Source organism: Schistocerca piceifrons, chromosome 1 (genome assembly GCF_021461385.2).
Source record: "Schistocerca piceifrons isolate TAMUIC-IGC-003096 chromosome 1, iqSchPice1.1, whole genome shotgun sequence".
Lineage (NCBI taxonomy): Eukaryota > Metazoa > Arthropoda > Insecta > Orthoptera > Acrididae > Schistocerca > Schistocerca piceifrons.
Window position 1 is genome coordinate 461,132,931 of NC_060138.1, and position 22,931 is coordinate 461,155,861.

Sequence of the window (22,931 nt, forward strand, 5' to 3'; positions counted from 1 at the left end):
CAACCATTGGTTGCGAAAGCTAGAATTTTGTGTGTATGTTTGTGTTTGTTTGTGTGTCTATCGACCTGCCAGCGCTTTTGTTTGGTAAGTTTCATCATCTTTCTTTTTAAACACCTAAATATGTTTTCCAAAAATGGTCATTTAAGCAGCAGTTAAGGACATTACAAATTTTGTGTGTGTGTGTGTGTGTGTGTGTGTGGGGGGGGGGGGGGGGGGGAGCCCAAAGGGTGGGGTAAGGGGGGTGAGATCTTGTTCCAAATTATCAATTGAAATCAGGAATATTAGAATATTTTTGCTCTGTTAATGAGAGGTAGGAGACGAGGTACTGGCAGAAGTAAAGCTGTGAGGACGGGGCGTGAGTCATGCTTGGGTAGCTCAGTTGGTAGAGCCCTTGCCCGCAAAAGGCAAAGGTCCCGAGTTCGAGTCTCAGTCCGGCACACAGTTTTAACCTGCCAGGAAGTTTCATATCAGCGCACACTCCGCTGCAGAGTCAAAATCTCAATAGCTGCAATACTTCTGTTATAAAGTACATGAAAGAATACCTCAGTTACATAGGCAAGAAAAGAAACTATCGAACTAAGCAGTTCCATAATTTAATGGCTATATAAACACTAGACAACTGCACTTTATCCACTAAATCTTTGTTACACATGTAAGGGCTTTTAACCAAGTTGATTAAAACCAAATAAACTTTTTCTCACTTTATTATTTGCAGAAAAATTAACTTCATGTGTTATGATAAATTATAAGTGTAAAGTTGACATTCATAAAAAAGGAACAAGAATTTCTGGGTTCCAAAGATGGATTCCATTGTAATTAACCATAATTCACAAGAACAAACAGTGTTCAGTGTATAAACAAAATTTTCTGTTGTGTTTTTCAAGTCTTTTGTAACACTCTGATAAAACATTTCAGTTTGTCACTCTTCTCACACTGCTCGCTATAAAAATAGTACAGCATCAACAGCTTTCCATTCACACAAAGCTCAACACCAAAGTACACAACACCGTACACTCGAACTTGCCGAAAGTAAGTTACTGATGCAGTCTGCTTGTTATAGTCCAAACACTTTATGTAACAAGGCAGAGTTCTCTTGACTGTGGCAGTAAAAACAAATTTTATGCATGGGTACTTCGGAGCAGAATTAAAAGTGTCTTACAGGTCTTCATCATCTTCAGGCAAAGCAGTCTCTGATGCTTCCTGAAAAAGAAACCATCATTAACAGTGGAATACATAATACATTACAAATACAGCTAACAGTGACAGACCTTCAGGTAACTTCTGTAGTACTAATATTGTGGCTCAAATCAGATCCAATTAAGCAAGAACTTGTTTTACAAACCTTCAGATCATTTTCAATTTGTTGTTGCCATGTTGGGTCCATTGTCACCTCAGGAGGCACAAGAGCTGGCATGGCAACAAACTCCAGATTTGGGTCACCAATTAGCTTTCTAGCTAACCACAGGAAAGGCTTTTCAAAATTGTAGTTGCTCTTTGCACTGATATCGTAATACTGTAAAAAATGTTCAGTCATTTAACAGGTAATAAAATTACTACAAAAAAATACAATGTTGTGTCTTGTTTAAGATTTTACCTGCAAATTCTTCTTCCTGTGGAAAACGATGCTTTTTGCTTTAACTTTTCTGTCCTTAATATCAACCTTATTTCCACAAAGCACTATTGGGATATTTTCACAGACCCTTACAAGGTCTCTATGCCAATTGGGTACATTCTTGTATGTAACACGTGATGTGACATCAAACATTATAATCGCACACTGACCCTGTAAAGAAAGTAATTTTATTACAAGTGAAAGGCATTGCCTCGAAAGGTAAACAATATTTACACATTGTATCATTTAATTTTCTGTTGCATCCCACACATTTAAGCTACTACTCATGCAATTGGTACACCACTTCAGTACAAGTTTATTCAACAAGAACAAAAGTATGTCCAATATACCAAGCATCCACTGTACAACACTATCTTTTAAAGAAACCAGAAGCACCACTTTCATTGTACCTGATGATAACACATTCAATTGTCGTCAACAAATTTTTTCCAAGTATGTGGTTGCACTATGCAGTCTCCCACGGTGAAGATGACAAAGTGGGAATCTGCTAAGGACTATTAAAAAAATTACAAAGGAATTGATGCAATTTTTTTTCCAAAATGCTTCCTCAAATTGAGGTACCATTTAATCCAATGTTATACATTTGAAGGCGACCAAATTTTTACCAGATACGCACGAGATGATGGCTGAGGCACTATACCTATATAATTCCACCTAATACCTATATGGGAAAGATAAAAATATCATCTTATATTTTATATCTAAAAACAAAGATGATGTGACTTACCAAACAAAAACGCTGGCAGGTCGATAGACACACAAACACAAACATACACACAAAATTCAAGCTTTCGCAACCGACGGTTGCTTATCAGGAAAGAGGGAAAGACGAAAGGATGTGGGTTTTAAGGGAGAGGCTAAGGAGTCATTCCAATCCCGGTAGCGGAGAGACTTACCTTAGGGGGAAAATAGGACAGGTACACACACACACACACACACACACACACACACACACACACACACACACACCCGTACATACACATACATTTGTAAAGGCAAAGAGTTTGGGCAGAGATGTCAGTCAAGGCGGAAGTACAGAGGCAAAGAAGTTGTTGAAAGACAGATGTATGAGCGGCGGCAAATTGAAATTAGCGGAGGTTGAGGCCTGGTCTTCTCGTCACCCGCCAGGCCTCAACCTCCGCTAATTTCAAGTTGCCGCCGCTCATACATCACCAGTCTTTCAACAACTTCTTTGCCTCTGTACTTCCGCCTTGACTGACATCTCTGCCCAAACCCTTTGCCTTTACAAATGTCTGCTTGTGTGTGCGTGTGTATGTGCGGATGGATATGTGTGTGTGCGCGAGTGTATACCTGTCCTATTTTCCCCCTAAGGTAAGTCTTTCCGCTCCCGGGATTGGAATGACTCCTTACCCTCTGCCTTAAAATCCACAGCCTTTCGTCTTTCCCTCTTTCCTGATGAAGCAACCGTCGGTTGCAAAAGCTTGAATTTTGTGTGTGTGTTTGTGTATCTATCGACCTGCCAGCGTTTTTGTTTGGTAAGTCATATCATCTTTGTTTTTAGATATATTTTTCCCACGTGGAATGTTTCCCTCTATTATATTCATCTTATATTTTAATTTTTTCCTAATTTTTTTTCTATAATTTATTTGATTCAGCAATAAAGCTTAGGTCTACTACATATGTATGGACTATTGCAAGTTGCAGAAAAAAATTAGAGCAATGCTTTATAAACTTTAGGAAATATTTGTACCCAAATTCTGAAAAATACAACTTGTGGGAAATTGCGAAGGAAGATGCAAGTACAATTAAACTGTGCCTCAGAACATTCCTGAAGCACTGTCTTCATCCTGCAGCATTTCTTCATCTTCAACCTCCTCCTTGGCATTCCTTTTGGCACTTCTTGCTTCTTTGGTAGCTTTAAGAGCAAATCTTTCAGCTTCATGCACCCGTTGTCTGCCACACACAAGCAATTTATCTGCCTTACTAGAGCCACATTTTATGCCTAAATTTCTCAGGACTTCCAACCTTCTTATCACTCCATCACTGAAACTTATCACTGCAACTAGTACACCAACTTTTAATATATTTCGTCCTACAAAAACATTCTTGGGTAATCTTTCCCATATGCAATGGCTGAAACTTTCATTTGTATTCAGAGTGCCCAATGAAGACATTTACTAAGCAAAACAGGGTCACTGAGGTCTCTAAAAATTGATTTTATTTCATAACAGACTCAGGAAGAAAAGCTTATGACAGTATATTTGACCATTTTCTTTCGCTTTTTTGGTAATCACACCAAGAATCTGCTCCTTTGGGGCCAAGTTCGTGAACAGGGTGGTCATCTGTGGGCAACTCATGAAAGTAAGTGGCCCACACAGCTTCTCTCATTGCTTCAACATCATTCTGCGGTGCAGTTCGTCTAATGGCCCGTCCATAATAACTCTGAAGAACTATTTAAGTTTCTGTCAATCTGCCTCAGCCAGACATTTTCCATCAGATAGCAACTTTCCTTTCATTTCTCTTCATAGCTTCCTCAATCTAGCACCCATCCTCTTTTGCACATGTCCACAACACTCCAGTTTTGTTACCAAGGTTTCACCACAAACATTGAACTCATTGTGGTTCTTCAATTTCTCTAGGCATATTTTATGGCGAAATAAATCTTGGGTGAACCACCTGGTATGAGTATGCATAGGACAATATTTCGGCCATCTACCATGTTGCCGTCATCAGGTACGCTGATGTACTGACCGGCAGTGTGCCGGCACCAGGTATATATACGACAATCTCCCTCCTCCCTCAGGCCCTCCCTGCCACCTTCAGAATTTGAAAGAGTATTCCAGTCAACATTGTCAAAAGCTTTCTCTAAGTCTACAAATGCTAGAAATGTAGGTTTGTCTTTTCTTCATCTAGCTTCTAAGATAAGTCGTAAGGTCAGTATTGCCTCACGTGTTCCAACATTTCTACGGAATCCAAACTGATCTTCCCCGAGGTCGGCTTCTACCAGTTTTTCCATTCGTCTGTAAAGAATTCGCGTTAGTATTTTGCAGCTGTGACTTATTAAACTGATAGTTTAGTAATTTTCACACCTGTCAACACCTGCTTTCTTTGGGATTGGAATAATTATGTTCTTCTTGAAGTCTGAGGGTATTTCGCCTGTTTCATACATCTTGCTCACCAGGTGGTAGAGTTTTGTCAGGACTGGCTCTCCCAAGGCCGTCAGTAGTTCCAATGGAATGTTGTCTACTCCGGGGGCCTTGTTTCGAGTCAGGTCTTTCAGAGCTCTGTCAAATTCTTCACGCAGTATCGTATCTCCCATTTCATCTTCATCCTCTTCCATTTCCATAATATTGTCCTGAAGTACGTCGCCCTTGTATAGACCCTCTATATACTCCTTCCACCTTTCTGCTTTCCCTTCTTTGCTTAGAACTGTTTCCATCTAAGCTCTTGATACCCATACTAGTGGTTCTCTTTCCTCCAAAGGTCTAATTTTCCTGTAGGCAGTATCTATCTTACCCCTAGTGAGGCAAGCCTCTACATCCTTACATTTGTCCTCTAGCCATCCCTGCTTAGCCATTTTGCACTTCCTGTCGATCTCATTTTTGAGACGTTTGTATTCCTTTTTGCCTACTTCATTTACTGCATTTTTATGTTTTCTCCTTTCATCAATGAAGTTCAATATTTCCTCTGTTACCCAAGGATTTCTACTAGCCCTCGTCTTTTTACCTACGTGATCCTCTGCCGCCTTCACTATTTCATTCCTCAGAGCTACCCATTCTTCTTCTACTGTATTTCTTTCCCCCATTCTTGTCAATTGTTCCCTTATGCTCTCCCTGAAACTCTGTACAACCTCTGGTTTAGTCAGTTTATCCAGGTCCCATCTCCTTAAATTCCCACATTTTTGCAGTTTCTTCAGTTTTAATCTACAGTTCATAACCAATAGATTGTGGTCAGAGTCCACATCTGCCCCTGGGAATGTCTTACAATTTAAAACCTGGTTCCTAAATCTCTGTCTTACCATTATATAATCTATCTGAAACATGTCGGTATCTCCAGGCTTCTTCCATGTATACAACCTTCTTTTATGATTCTTGAACGAAGTGTTAGCTGTGATTAAGTTGTGCTCTGTGCAAAATTCTAACAGGCAGCTTCCTCTTATTTCTTACCCCCAATCCATATTCACCTACTATGTTTCCTTCTCTCCCTTTTCCTACTGACGAATTGCAGTCAGCCATGACTTAAATTTTCGTCTCCCTTCACTATCTGAATAATTTCTTTTATTTCATCATACATTTCTTCAATTTCTTCATCGACTGCAGAGCTAGTTGGCATATAAACTTGTACTACTGTAGTAGGCGTGGGCTTTGTGTCTATCTTGGCCACAATAATGCGTTCACTATGCTGTTTGTAGTAGCTTACCCGCATTCCTATTTTCCTATTCATTATTAAACCTACTCCTGCATTACCTCTATTTGATTTTGTATTTATAACCCTGTATTCACCTGACCAAAAGTCTTGTTCCTCCTGCCACCGAACTTCACTAATTCCCACTATATCTAACTTCAACCTATCCATTTCCCTTTTTAAATTTTCTAACCTATCTGCCCGATTAAGGGATCTGACATTCCACGCTCTGATCCGTAGAACGCCAGTTTTCTTTCTCCTGGTAACGACATCCTCTTGAGTAGTCCCCGGCTGGAGATCCGAATGGGGGACTATTTTACCTCCGGAATATTTTACCCAAGAGGACTCCATCATTTAATCATACAGTAAAGCTGCATGCCCTCGGGAAAAATTACAGCTGTAGTTTCCCCTTGCTTTCAGCTGTTCGCAGTACCAGCACAGCAAGGCCATTTTGGTTAGTGTTACAAGGCCAGATCAGTCAATCATCCAGACTGTTGCCCCTGCAACTACTGAAAAGGCTGTTGCCCCTCTTCAGGAACCACACATTTGTCTGGCCTTATAAACATCATAATTCGTAGGACACTGATGTTCAATATGCCCTTCAGTGTTATCATGGCAGGTGTGGAAGTACTCAGATAAGCACTCAACATCAATAACTTTTCCAGTCTCCAAAAAAGTAGCACTTGCAACACCATTCAAGGAACTGTGTCCTCGACATTGCCATGTCACATCAAATGCAGCAGCAATGTCCCTGGTTCCACTAATATTTACAGTTTCTTCTACTGCACGTTTCATAGATGCTTTAGACACAACTGTCAAGGCACCTAAAAGTATTTTTATGTACTTGCCGAACCTGCTGGGAGGAGGAAGGTGCATCAAACCACAAAATGTTTGAGCAACCTCTTTTCCATTTCCTATTGCACACACTGTATACACTAACTTCAAATTCACATCATATGAATTATGCACAATGTTCGAAGTCATTTTTGAGGTATATTTATTGCAGGATCTACACAGAACTAATTTTGACACTAAACCCTTCCTGCTACTTTGTTGTTCAGTTATTTCCAGACAGCCTGCACCATCACAAATTTCGCCACTTCCTTTATCAAAGAAGATAAGATGCTCACATCAACAACAACAACAACAACAACAACAAATCCACTACAATCAGTGTCGCTGTTGACACAAAAATTTGAATCACCAGGAGGTGTGCCACGTGAGAGTTTCTTCCCTGAAGAACTGATATATAGGTTACTTTCAACAGTGTGGCTTTCTTTGTAAACTGGTTGCCAGCTAATTTCCTTTTACTGAATTTCATTATGCGTGGCACAGTTCATATTTATTTCACGCTAAAGGATATGTACTTCCACAAGTATATGTTGCAGTGTTTCAAGAATTTCTGCATAAATTCTAGAGCCACTCAGCCTTCTACCGTCCCGAACACACGATATTTTAGATATGAGTGTGAGAGTGCGGAATCCTACCTACTGTGTGTGTGTAAAAGAGGACATGGAGTATTTATGTAGCTCTGTGGTAGTGTCAGTGGCTATTGTTAGTGAAAAAAGAACTCTTATTCCAGCCTTGCTAGAGGCAAGACATATTTCCTGAATCCTGTGATATAAGAGTTTTGGTTATTAAGCCAACTCTTTTGTGGATGTTGATAGATTTGTTTCTGGCGTGAGGTGATATGAGTGACTTACAAGAAGTCAGATGTTTATGTGAGGAAAAGAAGTTTGTTTTGTACGGAGTTTTAATATATATCATTAGTTGATGAAAAATAACCTTCGAGTATCTACTCATTTTACAAGTAGAGGGAGAATTTTAAATATTCCTGTACCTAGCATCACTCTTTGGAGAAGAAGTTTAAAGAGATTCCAGAAGCCAGTGAAGGAGATCGGCTGCAGACAACAAGTAAGTCATCTCGTAAAAGGAGTGGAAGTTACTATATCTAATTATACACTTAAATCATTGTCCAAAGCATTTGAACATGGCGCCCAGTGAGAAAGGAGAGGGGCGGGGGGGAAGCAGTATTCCAAGACCAAAAAGCGAGCGAATAACGTGTGTTGCCACAGCAACTAAATCTAACAAAGAATCACTCAGACAACGGAACTTGATAAAGTATTTAAAGGAGCAAAATTTTGAATGGAGAAATAGAAGAAGATTATACTGTGTTTCTCTAAGAAGAAATACACCTAGAACACTACGACTAAGAAGATCCGGTGCGAGGTGTGTAGAGCTCTCAAATACTTCGCGGGGACGCAGACGCGGAAACCAACATCCGATGCCACCGGCACCAGTTGATTTTTACCGGTGCTGACCTGCCTCCATATCCGCTCACCGACAACACAAATTCTCCGCCGAGTGAGTGTAAAACAGAACTTTATTGTTTCAGTGCAAAGTGGTACAAACTGTTGCGTAAACTTTAATAGTGCCATTATTATACTTAAAGTTAATCTTTTAGTGCTCATGAGGTCTAAAGTTTGTAAAAGTGTGGATAACATACAGCAAGTTGGGGAAACTTCAGAACCAGCCATGGCTATGAAAGTTAGCAAAGAAGTGCCTGACTGGTCTGAATTAGTAAATTTAATCAAAACGCGAAATGCGCGAAAAACTAGAATCAGTAAATTCTCAATTAGACACCCAGAGTGAAGCTTTAAATGCTCAACTGAATGCCAAGAGTGAAACTTGAGGTTTGTTAAATGCCAAAGTCGATCCACAAAGTAAAGTATTTAGTAATCTATACGAAGGCTATGAAGACTGAAATCAATGCATTAAACAATAAAGTAGGTAATTTAAAAATAGATTTAAAGAATGAATTGCCTAGTTCCATGACCCTTCAGGTAAATCAAATGTTTACTGACCTTAGTCAGAAACAGAATGATAATTTCCTTGATCTATCAAAAAAGTTCGAATTTAACACTGAAGACAGATGTAATACTGTAGAATCCGAAATCAATGAAAAGTTTGAATACTTTGTAAACGTATGTCATGTTAAGTTCAATGCTGTAAAGCTGGGATTGAATACTTTAAAAGAGAATGCAGATAAGCTGAACAAATTAATAACTGTCATTCAATCGCAAATTACAGGTGTAAGTACGCAAGTCGACAATGTAGAAAGAAGCTTCAAAAAGAAAATAGCAAACTCTGATATCGTAAATGTAAGTAGTCTGGAGGAACACAAGTTGAAGAAATTATAAATCGGAAAGTCACTGAGAGAATAACATCCGGGAATATGTCGCCTCTTGCTTCTTTCGAATTACTGATACAAGGAAGGGCATAGATGACCTGTGGAGAGAAGTCAAGCTTATCCAGGACAAAGTAGAAAAAACAGGTAATGTCATCTAATGTTGTGTTACCCAGTGAAGTAGTAACTCATTTGCAATGGGGAGCTAACTCAGGATTATCCAGGCAATTCCTTAAATTCAAGCCCGATGGAGAAGTACATCAGACCCATTTTTTGAAAAGATTCAACCAAGCTTTACCAAAGAAATGGGAAGATTCTAAAAATATTGAATTTGCTGTGGGATACCGTCAAGGGTAAGTCTCAGAATGGGGAAGTATAAACTTTGAAAAGAAATTTAAAGAGACTGGTCTGACAGACCTTGTGAAAAGTTAATATTGTGATCCATGGGACCTGGGCAGAGTCATCTATCCCCCAAGGACATTAACATTCTGAGTTAATGGGTGGAAAGATGACAGATTCTGAGCTGTTTTCGGTGTTTCTTCGAAACTAATTTTCCTGCACTGAATTCCCTTAAAATCTCAAACTATTTTGTCATTTATTCCTAACATCTACTACTATCCTGTAACCTTTTTACTTAGAAAACTAGATATGACAATTTTAGAGAATCAACGAAAAGAAGTGATATCTAAGACAATATAAAATTCAATATATTATTATATTTATGGATAATATGAGGTGACTAATGAAACAACTACCAGAGTGTATAAATTTTCTATTTTGTGTAGTTTTTTTATGCCTTTTATGAAATGTGATGTAAATGGGAGTATTCAGTAACACATGAACAAACTGCTTCAGCGAAACAAAGGTAAATACGAGCAAAGATAATGATTTACAGGCACTAGAAACCTGCACTGTTAGCAACATATATAATGTATCATATGTATTATCACTGGAAACAAAGTTTACAGTTCTTTTCGAAATAATACTGGTTTCTGCAACAGAAATAGAGGCGGCATACACGACCGTAACTTTAAAATTTGGTGTGTGTCTATATATATATATATATATATATATATATTTCATTTGAAACCCTATAATGTATATACCAATGTAATCAGGAAAGACTACAGAATCACTCTTCTTCATGTTTCAGGTATTTTGATAATAGTGGGAATCACCACTGCAGACAAAACATTTCTTGCACTGAATTTAGCAGCACATACAAAGAAGAAAAAGGAAACAAGATTACAGTCCTGGGAATGGTTGAAATTGTGTGAGAAATGCAACCCATGAATAACACAACGGAAGTATTACACTCTGAATCTGATTGTATCAGGCTTCTAGATATGGGCAATCAAACTTGGTAACTGAGATACTTTGCCCTCAAACTGAAAGAGGAGACAGCTGTATGAAAATTTATTCTCTTCTAATTGTTGGTCTACATCTACACTCTGCAAACCACTGAAGTGCATGGCAGTGTGGTAGATCTCACTGTACCACTTATACCACTTATTAGGGGTTTTCCCAATTCCATTTCGACATGGAGTACAGGAAGAATGAGTAAACACACACACAGAGAGGACTAACCTTTAGCAGGAGACTCAAACCGCGCGGCACAGACCTCACTAATGCAGAAAATGGGAAAAGAGTGTACCAGTAGAGTTTGAGAAATCATTGCGAAAAGTTGCAGTACGGCGCCAGCAAATACAAACCCATAAAGAAAAACAGCACAATAGAAAAAGATGAGGAAACACAGATACAGGCAACCTGTGCAAAAATTTTAATTGGCGATTGTAAGAAGGAAGCTGGAAGAAAAACCTAGGACAGGCTTAAAATTCTGCACTGACTGAATATGAGATGGAGACCTGTGCTTCCCAAATACACTCATACAAATGTCTTTAATCCCTTGGCAAAGCTGTTTCTTAGGTTAAAAAAAGGCTTCCTACCAGCCCTTCAAAATGGCATTCAGTCTTAAAAAAAGCACATGGAAAAGCAACTCACAGGTGATAGAGAGCCTGTGCAAAATACAAAACATTTTCACAAATGATAAAATGAGCAGCCAGTTACCTGGTATGGAGGATGTCAGGTCTATTTTAGACCCAGCAACTGGTAAAACGAGTTAGCTTGCAAAATCATATGACTAAAACAAAGGAAGGTTTTTGCTTTAAAAAGGACATGTATATACTGAAAACAAGCTTTTCAACTTACATCCAGCGTAAATTGTCTAATCTATGGACTTTCCATGCAGCAATCAACAACCATATTTCAAAGACCTGTAGAAATATCTAAGAAGTTACAGACCCAGAAACAGCTGTCAAAAATATGTCCTTTATTCTGTTAGGAGTCTCAAACAGCAATAAATAAATCTGCAAATATAGGTAAGCTGCAACCACACAGAGGGCTCTATTAGAAAATTAAGAAATACAGATTGTGTATACTAGATTTGCAGGGTACTTCTACAGAGTTGGAACAAGTTCTTTGTATTTTCCCAAATCCAGACAGCTAAGATATCAGAAATATATTAATGAATTTTCAGGAAAGTTAAGACTTTTCTTGAAAGTAAGTGAGTAGTTATCTCCATAGCTTTTTAAGAAGGGGATTGTTGAAATAATTAGGTATTGTTAAAATAATTAGGTACTCTAACACTGTATTGAAATTTCTTCTTTATAGGTAACAAAACTACCCTACAATGTCATTTAAATATGAAGTAAGATCCCAATATGTTAAATATTTATTCATCTATAAATGTATATAAGGAAATTTATTTTAACCTATGGAAACATATTTTACTTCACATGGTGTCCCACCCATGAAGGTCTTCAACTGCAATTTTTGTAAGAAAATAATAATTTGAAGCCAATGTTTTCAAGTAGTGCACAATTCACAGAGCAGTTCTGAAATCTTTAACCTTCATGTCAAACTAGGTTGCCTTTGACGTAGCTAACATTCTTAGTAGAAAAACAGGGCCTGTCTTCAAAATGTTACACATAATAGGAAATTGGTTAAATCTATCAATAATAAACTCAAAGAAGCCGACACTTTAATAACTAAGTCTGACGAAGGTTATTCTTTGGGTATTGCCTACAATTCTGGATATGTTTCTAAAACATTGATTTTTTTAACAAAAATAATATTTTGGAATTGCACGAGGATCTGATTCCTGAATTATAAAAAGAAGTCAGGTCAGCTATTAGTGACGCAAAATTTTTAATCAAACCTTTCCATAAGAAAATCCTTAACGTGAGCCCTCAAGCCCCCAAAACTCAATTCAAAATTCACAAACCTAACCATGCAATACATCCGATTTCTAATAGTATGAATAGCGCGTACCATGATTTAGCAAAACTTTTTTATGAAACTCTGAAAAATAGTTCATTTTCGAGAACAATCATTCCATCCCCAATACACACACCTTAGTTATAAAATAAAGATTTAGAATGCAGCCCAGATACCAAGTTGTTTTCAGAAGACATCAAAAATCTTTATACAACCATTCCCGTACAAGTTGTGGAAAAAAATTTATGTCATTTCAAGAAAGAACTTTCAGATGAACAAATCACTGACTTTATGAATCTAATTACAGTCTTAGTCAAATACAACTACTTTGAATTTTATCAGCAACCCGACAGTCTCGCTGTGGGAAATCCATTAGCTGGTATCCTTGCTGACATTTTCATTAACACTCTAGAAGAAAAGTTGTTAATACAGCACTAGGCATTCTCTCCTATTTCAGATATGTCGATGTTTTAGTCATCTACAAAGGACTTCTTGATGGCATTCACCATATTTTCAATCTCTTCAAGAAACTTCATGAGAAAATACCTTCACCAGCTAACTCTGAAACGAGGCCTGTCAATTGAATTTTCTTGATTTGATGCTTAAAGTACAAGAAAATAAAAACTCAATGTTTTTTGTAAAGAATCATACCGATCAGATCATACCTGCGTCTCCTATGCACCCACAATCTCATACGTTCACGTTCTTTTGCTTTGCTATTCACAGAGCTATTTCTATTCCACTCTAAAGAGAAATTCGAGGAAGAAATTAATATAATCAAAATGATAGCAGTTAATAATGAATACAAACCTGTCATAGTGGATAACACCTTAAACAGAAAACTGTAAAATGAGTTACTGCACTCGGCACTTATCATTTGAGTCCAGCCTAAAGAAGAAGCTTTTCTATTCCTTTCTTGGGAGCCGTCTCATCAGATCCAAAGCCTTCTTCGTAATAAATACAACTGTAATGTCACCTTTTCACCCAATAATAGCTAGGAAAAAAATAATAATTTATAAATTTAAAGTTGACCCATTCCCTTTGAAAAACTCTGGTGTCTATAGGTTAGTACGAGCAGTTGCCAGCAGGCTCGTGTGCACGCGCAGAGCTGAATTCTTTTATGAGCAATGCCTTCCTCCCACTTCTGGCTACTTGAAGCGTGGCTGTTTGCCGTATGAGCAGTAGCAGCAAGTAGCCAAGTGCTACCCGGAAAACGTTTTCCGGCACACCCAAGCTGCCAGATTCGCACATGCACAGAGCAAGCCGAATTATAGTGGGGGAGTCCTCCACATGACCCGTGTATATATTTCGTGATGCAGCTGGTCTCTTCGTTTACAGCTGCTACAAAACAGATTTCTGTGGCCGGGAGCCATCAAGTGATTTAATATAGATTCCCATAACCATGAAAGACCAAAATAAAGCAATGGAAAATCCAGGATGGAATGTAACAATACCAAACCATATAGCGGGGATGCCAAGTCGCGATAGGCACAGTAAAAAGATCAACACACTCATACCTTTCGGCCATTAAGGCCTTTGTCAGCACTAGACACACAAACACAAGCAACTTGCACACACGTCTGCAGTCTCAGAGAGCTGAAACTATACTGCCAAGACCAAAATAAGTTAGTAGTTTCAATTTTCTGATTTTATTTCCACGTTATTAGCAATCAACCATTAATGTCTTAATGAAGCTATTTCTGTCAGTTTTGTTTTGCTTCTATTAATTTTTTCCGCTGAGGCAGTTAGTTTATTTGAAACGAAGTGTTCCATTCCACACTATTGTCTACTTTCAATTTCAAGTGCAAATTTTCATTTTCTGGGACGAATGAAGTTATACCATAATAAGGAACCGAACATGAGAATACAGTACTGGACCTCCAAGAAAATTGGTATCATGAAAACCACTGAGCTGAGCTGAATATGAGCTGAGTATCAGGTACTTCAGAGTGCATCTGGACATAGAAATGCGTAATTAGAGTGGAATGAAGCATTTTAGTATGGTTTACGAAATTCCGATGCTGTTTGAGTAGTATCTGATGTCCTATTCCTTTTATGACACTGTAAGATCTCTTAATGCTACATACGTATGAACATACATAAACATTTACTTGAAGTTGACTAAGTACGCAAATTTGGTCAGTAGTTTTGAACTAAATATTTTGTTTAAAATATGACAGCCGAGGCAGAATTTTACAAATCTGCCTTCTGTGAAAGTGTTTTTCAATCACAAGGCACTTGTCTAGTACTTCCTTTAGGCCTGAAGTTATTTCTTAATTTGTGTTTACATCTTAAATTTATAGAATGCCATTCTATACTAAATTGTAGATTGGCAGCATACAGTGTTTTATCGTATTAACTCCCCACGTGGCTTCATATTTATTCCTTGAGTAGAATATAAACTGTCAGTTGTACAGTTTCTTTGCCTCACAGGCAACCTTGTTAATTTTTTACACATTTTGAAATAGTCGTGAAATTTATTGTCATTTATTCCGTTGTAAGCAACACAAGAAATTTTTTTTTTGTTATGCAAGAAATCAGTATTCCATTCTACTAGCTTTTTGCAGTGCTGTGTAGATGTAAACCTGTTGGAAATGCTACATACCAATATTACAGAGTACAAATTAAAATCTGTCAAAGTCACCCCATAGCAAAACATTGTGATACTTCGAGCTGTGGAGTCTAATTTTGAAATGATATTTCCGTATTTGCATCCTTTATCTGGGTGGGATATGATAAAACAATTGCTCTAAGTACAACTCCGTACATCCTCTCAACAAATTGCCGCAGGGCTGCACATGGTCACGTGATGCCCCACCACCCACGAAATTTCGCCAGAAAAGCGTATGAGCAGAGCAAGCACCAAGCACAGGCTGCCTTCGTCATCGTAGCTGTTCATGCGCAGTATAGCCTAACATCCAAAATTTGTCTTTTGCTGACCACTTTCTAATTAAAGGTCACATACCTAAAGCTGTTCACAATAACATTTTGGCACACTGAGAAGAAAGGGAGTAGATTGGAGGTTCTTGAAGAACTAGAAAATTTTAAACATCTTTCTCAAAATGATACCTCATTCCTAATAAGCAGCAACAATTTTGTAATGAAAGTTTCTTCAATGGTATAAAGCCATTACTTGATATTTGATTTCGTGTTCCTTGTGCAGTTACCAATTATTTTTTTCCATTTCATAACTAGTTGTTCATTAAATGACTTATATTAACTACATTTCATGTTAAACTGTGTTTTTATTCGCTGAGTTATTCAGCTCCCTTTCGTAATTCTGTAATGGCCTTTTTCAGCCTTTAAACTGTACTTCTAAGCTCTTATGTAGATGAATTGTTACCATGTCTGCTGCTGTCAGACAAAATATTGCCTCTTACTTTATGTAAGAGACATTCCACATGTCTATATTTGCAATGTTAAGTAGCAAGTTTCTGCCTGTGGCTACTAGAAGGCACTTTTGGCATAACGTTCACCTGCCCGCAATTGCTAACGCGGGCACCTCAGTGTAATGCTACCACAGCTCAACATGTGGTGCAGCCCTTAGTGGCCGGCATCTTATATTTTTTATTTTATACGTGACCTGCCAGTTTTAAATGTTTTATTTCTGACGAAGGCATTCTTAGAAGTGGCCGAAAAGACTTCATGACCAAGGGTTACAATTGTTTTAATTTTTTTTTCAGTTCTGAAATGTTAGTGGGGATTCAATGCTATGTTCATCTGCCGTCCCACCCACAACAAAGTTTTATACCCATTTTACATAAGCAACTTTCTGCTCAAAATCACCTATTCTAAAGGTGGCGAGCACCAAACTAGTATAAATTACTCTTGTAGTAACTTACTACTTTAGTAAATTACTTCTGTAGTAATATACTCTTTTAGTAACTGCTGGAGAGCTCAATTTGTATTTACTTCTTCAGTTGTAACTAAAGTAGTAATACCTTTTTACTAAAGAAGTAAGCGATTTCTGCACAATGCTTGCACATACAGTAAGTACCCTCTTGGAAAATATTTATTGTCGGCATCATTATTGCAACACCTTCTGCGAAATTTATGTTTGTCACTATAATTTTAGAAGCTAGAAAGTATCTCTGAATTGAATTATTAAAATTGGAAAACCTAAATCCTATTATACTGATTAATGATATGATCTGTGTATTATGAAAAAGAAATTTAATATTAATGAATGAATCTATTGTTAACCCCGATATCTACAACTACCAATGTCCACTGTTAGTTGAAGACCTGTATTAATTTTAGTGCCAGTTTGAGGTATGAGCTAGCAGCAACATGCAGGTTGCCAAGAAACATTCAAAAAACATACCAGAAAATGAAAAAGAGAGGTCTGCTGAAATAATGACAAAGTACAAAACTACTATTGAATCTAAAAAGCACAAAGTCAACATGTTAAAAAGGGAAAAGGGTGCTTGGGAAAAATACAGTTGAATACAATAGAGAAGCTCTTACACGAGGAGTAGCTTAAAGTAATTTGGAAGGATATGAAAGTGAAAGCAATGAAAACTGGTGGTGCAGTAGGTGAGACGAATATCGGCAATATAAGGCAAATGGTTGTCGATATGATCCCACAAGTTTGAGGGGATAGCTGGAGTTTATGACAGTGACACATCTGAAGATAATGTGATACTTTCTAGCAACTTAGATGATAACTGTTCTGAAGGTCGCAATGAAACGGCTGAAGGTGAAAGCTTCTCAGAAGATGCTCCCAGCAAAAGTGGGAGAGAACATGCCGTTGTGGCAAAGAGCCAAAAGTTGTTGAAAAAGTTGACGAGCTTCATTCCTTAAAAATGCATTTTAATACAAGAGGAATACAATGTAAAAATGTTATTAATAGGAAGACAAAGAGAAATCGTGGAAGAAGAGCATAACCTTAAGATGGAAATTATGAGTAAGTACAAGATCGTAATGGAGCAAACTTCAGGTTCCAGTTCTTCAGCCAATGTGCTTGAGAAAATTGGGCTTTCGTGAATGAATAAGAAAATGATATGTATAAAACATCTTTTATTTCCTCGATTTTTTTCTCTGTGTTTCTTGTGTGGTATAATATTCGCTTTTATCATTTCATCATCAGTACTAATTTTTGTTAATATCACATTCTAATATTTATCTGAATTTGCAACATTATAAAAGAGTGTCTTTTTCAGAAATAGGCCTAATCTAAACATTGTATGACTTTGTATACTCAATTAAGAAATAAAATGATAATGTTAATCCCCTAGTGAAAAAAGGAGAAAGAAAAAAGAACATAACTATAAAATTACACAAATAAAATGAGTCACTTTTCATTGCAGTAGTGACAATCAAGTGGCTCATTTATTCATTTAACAAGGAAAAGTCTTTATAGTAATTTCAAAGTTTCCTAGCAAACTAGGTGCAATTTTAATTAAAGTAATTAAGTATAATTGATCTTCTGACAGCTTGGCCTGCAGCATCAGCTTCTGGCTGAAATACATATTGTTGGATGTCCTTCACCTCCACAGCACCAGAGCAAGACACATCTCTAACTTCTACTCCAAAGTTGTGTAGAACTGCACCAGCCACAACAACATTGCCACACTTGTTTAAATCGCATTGTTTTAGTGAATTTGGAAATGTTTCTTCCAAACATCGAACGCTCGCTTTATTACACATCTGGTAGCAAAATGTGCTCAGCTCCTGTGTGGGCTCTGAACACAGGCGTCCTAAGGTGTTTCGAGAGAGCACATCCACTATCTGTAACAGGCAACCCATCATATTGTCCATTTTCAAATTCTGCAGCAACTCTACTAAAGTCCCAAATGCGTGCACCATGTGTGGAACCTCGCCAACTGCTTACCACATTCAACATCTCCATATTGGCATAACAGATGATTTGCGTATTGATAGAAAAATTCTTGCAATTTCTATATAGTTCTGCTTGTGCTCCAGAAGCACAAAGTATGGGTATATGTACACAATCTATGGCACCTATGACACTTGGGAATCAACCAGTTCAATATAATTCCCTTTTGTTCTCTGATATATTTTCTTGGCTATGTGGCATTGACACCTACAGTGGCTTCAAGCCAATTAAACTATTTCACACTGTTTAAAGCTATTCCAGCAGTAGTATGATGGACATTAGTGAGATCCTCTGCTAAAATTTGGTAATTACCTGTGCGAAAGCTTTGCAGCCCACACAGAAATTGCAGCTAGGAGACAAAGCATGGTTCCTGGCAATTATGCTGCAGTAATAGCTCCAGCATATCAAGCAGCAACTCTTAAGATTCCTTACAAAACCCAAATGGATCTTTGAAATCACTGTCGCTATACGTAACAAATGGGACTTTTCTCTCCATTGTGCATATTCTTGGGATGTTAAACTCTTCCCCCATCTCCATGTGGTCTTCGTAGTCCAGGTAATCCATAGAATTCGACACTTAAAAAACAGAACTCACAGATCGCACCTTACTCTAGAAGTAAAGTTTTGCCTAATTTCCTCCTTAAGTTACTAACATAATAGCGTACTGTTCAATAGTGCTCTCTACCAGTAAAGGGGTAAATAAATTTACTTCAGAAGTAAAATTGACTGGAAGTCGCCAATTTCCTTATCTCTTAGTAACTTATTACTTTAGTTTCACTTACTCCTGGTTGGTGCTCACCACCCTAAGTATGTGCACCTTTCGTGCCTGCACATAAATCAACAACCGACAATGACATGGGTGTGTCTACGATATCAAAGACCTATAAGACTATGCCAAGTGAGTATGCTGCATGCTGTGCATATGGAGAGAAAAGACATTATGGTGGCACCTGCTAACATCGGAAGTAATAACCTATCCTGTCAAGCTCACTCCTATAAAAATGGATTTTGTGCTTTCATGACATCTTAATCCTTATGTTGGTTGCTTCGTTTTTGTGGCACACTGAAAAGCTATACAACATCTCGCTATTTTTTCCTACTAGTATTCTACTACAGAGATTAAGTATCTGAAAGGAAAAGTATTTGCACTTTACACAGGAAAAACTGGGAAATACGGAAGCGTCTGATCCCGCCCGTCTGCTTTGACCCATGACGTCACAAATATGGCGGAAACAAAAAAACACACACACACACACACACACACACACACACACACACACACACACACACACTCTCTTTCCACAAGAAGCCTAATGACACTGACGGGACAAGCGCGGGAAATGGGATGTTTTGGGTGGGGGGCAAACTAAATATAAACAAATTTAGACGCCTTGCGTAGCTACAACGTGTAAGTGAAGACAGCCATGCATGAATACCCACCCACCTCCACAGGGGTCGTAACCCCTGCAACCCATACAAGATAAAGATGCTTCAGTAGCTGATTAGTGTTTTTTGTCTTTTTTTAAAAAAACATCTCACGGGATAGAACGAACAGATCAGAAAGATAAATATAATAAACTAAAACAAAAATTGGAGGAAACAGATAATTAAAATAAGTAATAAGTATTTTTAAATTAAAAAAAAAAAAAAATCTCACGAGATAGAACGAACAGATTAGAAAAGTAAATAAGATAAAACAGAACTAGAGACAGCCACACTCAAACCAAACTCCGCATCGTCATGACGTCACACACGACAACACCCTTACGTCACGGGTCAAAGCCGACGCGTGGGATCGGACGCTTCTGTCGACCCAAAAACTGTAACTATACATATATAAGAACATAAACAAATAAACATGTTTTAATGAAAATTATTTAAACATTGAGGAAGTCAGAGTTACTGGATGAGTAAAGAAATTTTCGTTGCTATTTGGCATTTAGAAAGAAAAGAAGATACAAGGATAAAGCAAATCACTATTTACTGTGTTCTACATATTGTTTGACGTGTTTGCAAATACACAAGTCAAAAAAAGTTTTGCATCACCCCGGTTCCCACAAATCCTCAAGATAGACGTTGACTGTGGATATTATATCACAGACACAGTCCCTTTGACTGTTCAGAGACATCACTCAACCCAACCAAAGTTGTAAACCACCATGCATGAGCAGCACCTATTAGACACAGGAGGGTCTGACAGCCGATCAGTTCCAGTCATTCCACCAGGAAGGAGATTCGCGGCTTGTCTGTAGTTCAACCACACCTAGACTGTCTACACTGCAGTTCGATCTCATCCGCATTGTTATTTTGTGCCGGGAAAGGTTCCCAACAAGGGAAGTGTCCAAGCATTTGAGAGAGTCAAAGTGGTGACGTTCAGACATGGAGGAGATACAGAAAGACAGGAGCTGTCGATGACCGCTACTTACGGATTATGGCTGGGAGGAACCCTGACAGCAATGCCACCATGTTTAATAATGCTTTTTGTGCAGCCACAGGACGTCGTGTTATGACTCAAACTGTCCGCAATAGGCTGCATGATGCACAACTTCACTCCCGACATCCATGGAGAGGTCCATCTTTGCAACCAAGACGCCATACACATGCAGTGTGGTACAGATGGGCCCAACAACATGCCAAATGGAGCACTTAGAATTGGCATCACATTCTCTTCAACGATGAGTATTGCATATGCCTTCAACCAGACAATCATTGGAGACTTGTTTGGAGGCAACACGGTCAGGCTGAAAGCCTTAGACATACTGTCCAGCGAGAGCAGCAAGTTGGAGGTTCCCTGTTACTTTGAGGTGGCATTATGTGGGGCCGATGTACGCCACTGGTTTTCATGGAAGGTGCCGTAACGGCTGTACGATAGGTGAATGCCGTCCTCTGAGTGATAGTGCAACCATTAAAGCTAAACTGTACAAGGAATAGGCTGTTTTGGGTGAAATAAAACCACCCTAGATCTCCTCATACATGTGTAGGATTCTGTACACTTACATTATCTTGACAACCAAGTCGTGGGGAGGGGGGGGGGGGGCAGCAGGCAGGTCATTTGGGAGGCACAGTGGAAAAAACAAGTGCATAATCTGTTGCAGGGACACTAGCAAGACATCTTCCTCATTCACTGCAGCCACTATACACTAACTTGTAATACGAAAATTAAGATTGACTTTCTCAAGTAATTGGTAGCACTAGTGACTCAGCTCTGTTTAACCTTGAGGAAATATAGAAAATTTCGTAAAAATGCACGTGGTACTGTTTGATCACAAAAACTAGGACAAGATGAAAAACTAGGGCCTGATCTCTTACCAATCCACACCACAAGTTCAACAAGCTAACGAATAGTACCTATATCCCTATAACTTGTGTATTTCTAAAGCAATACGCTTCGCCTGTTAGACATTTACCTACTCTCAATTATGAACTACAAATAATCACACACTGCCTGCAAAGTTAATACATAACAGGACTAGAATGTACTATTGGAAACTAAATAACGAACAATACGAATCTGCTGAATTTTTCCTGAAAAGCTCTGCATAATAATCAGTATGACATTAAAAACAATATTTCAGTAAGTGTCTCAGATCTTTGCAGTAACAAGACCTACGTTTATGATGGGCTAAGACTGATGAAACCATAAAGGAAACATATCTGCGCTGAAATTATTTACGATGTACATAAACTAAACTTGACCTCTGTCGACGCAATTGAGTGACGTCACATTCTTAAGACCACATGTTTCTAAAATCAATCGGCAATATTATTACACATGCCAAGGTTAATAAATAACTTCTTCCTTACCTGAATGTAGTAACCATCTCTAAGGCCTCCGAATTTTTCCTGCCCTGCAGTATCCCAAACATTAAAGCGAATTGCACCTCTGTTAGTGTGGAACACCAACGGATGTACTTCCACACCAAGTGTGGCGACATACTTCTTTTCAAATTCGCCAGTTAAGTGTCTTTTAACAAAGGTTGTTTTTCCAGTACCTCCGTCCCCAACAAGGACACACTTAAATGCTGGCATATCAGCTTCTTGAGCCATTCTGTAGCAGGTCTGAAAATTTCAAGATTTCTTAATGACAGTACCAACAAAAATAATTTTCAAACACACGCAAACTGACGCTGTTGTGAAACCTAATTAAAATTTTAGAAGCATGACTCGTGTGTAATGACTAAACAGGACAATTTTTTTACGGAAACTGATATGGCGAAGCAAATCATTTCGTAACTGAAAATAGGAGTAAACGTGAAACCCAATAGAATAATGTTCAATGAACTACAAAGAACTCAAAATCAAACACGTTTACCCACAGCAGAAAGTTTTTCTATTTAATATAACCATACAAATCCGGTGGAAATGGCGCGTTTTCGTATCATGGGAAATTGGTATGTTTTGGCCGAATTCAATCTTGTAAAGTTAATGTAATACACAATTAATCGTGAAAGTGAAACGAAATTTTTGAAAACTGTCACTGCAACAACCTGTGGTAAAACTAAATTCGCAAACTAACGACCGATGCATGTGAAATTAACTGACAAACCTCACCTTGCTCTTTCGTCGTTACGGTCCACAATGGCGTTCAGCACAGAGGAAATTCATGTGTACACCCTGTAGAACTTTCACTT

The 22,931-nt window shown here is 38.1% G+C and overlaps 1 protein-coding gene across 1 annotated transcript; it reads right to left on the minus strand.

Annotated features, from left to right (window-relative positions):
• Positions 1-686: 686 nt before the first annotated feature.
• Positions 687-22,922, minus strand: LOC124793458 (GTP-binding nuclear protein Ran). Its single transcript, XM_047258021.1, has 5 exons — positions 22,852-22,922; positions 22,105-22,359; positions 1,595-1,783; positions 1,343-1,513; positions 687-1,200 (listed from the first exon to the last, which is right to left on the minus strand). The coding sequence occupies exons 2-5, from the start codon at positions 22,345-22,347 to the stop codon at positions 1,156-1,158; spliced, it is 648 nt and encodes a 215-aa protein (XP_047113977.1). The 5' UTR covers positions 22,348-22,359; positions 22,852-22,922; the 3' UTR covers positions 687-1,155.
• Between the last annotated feature and the right edge of the window lie 9 nt (positions 22,923-22,931).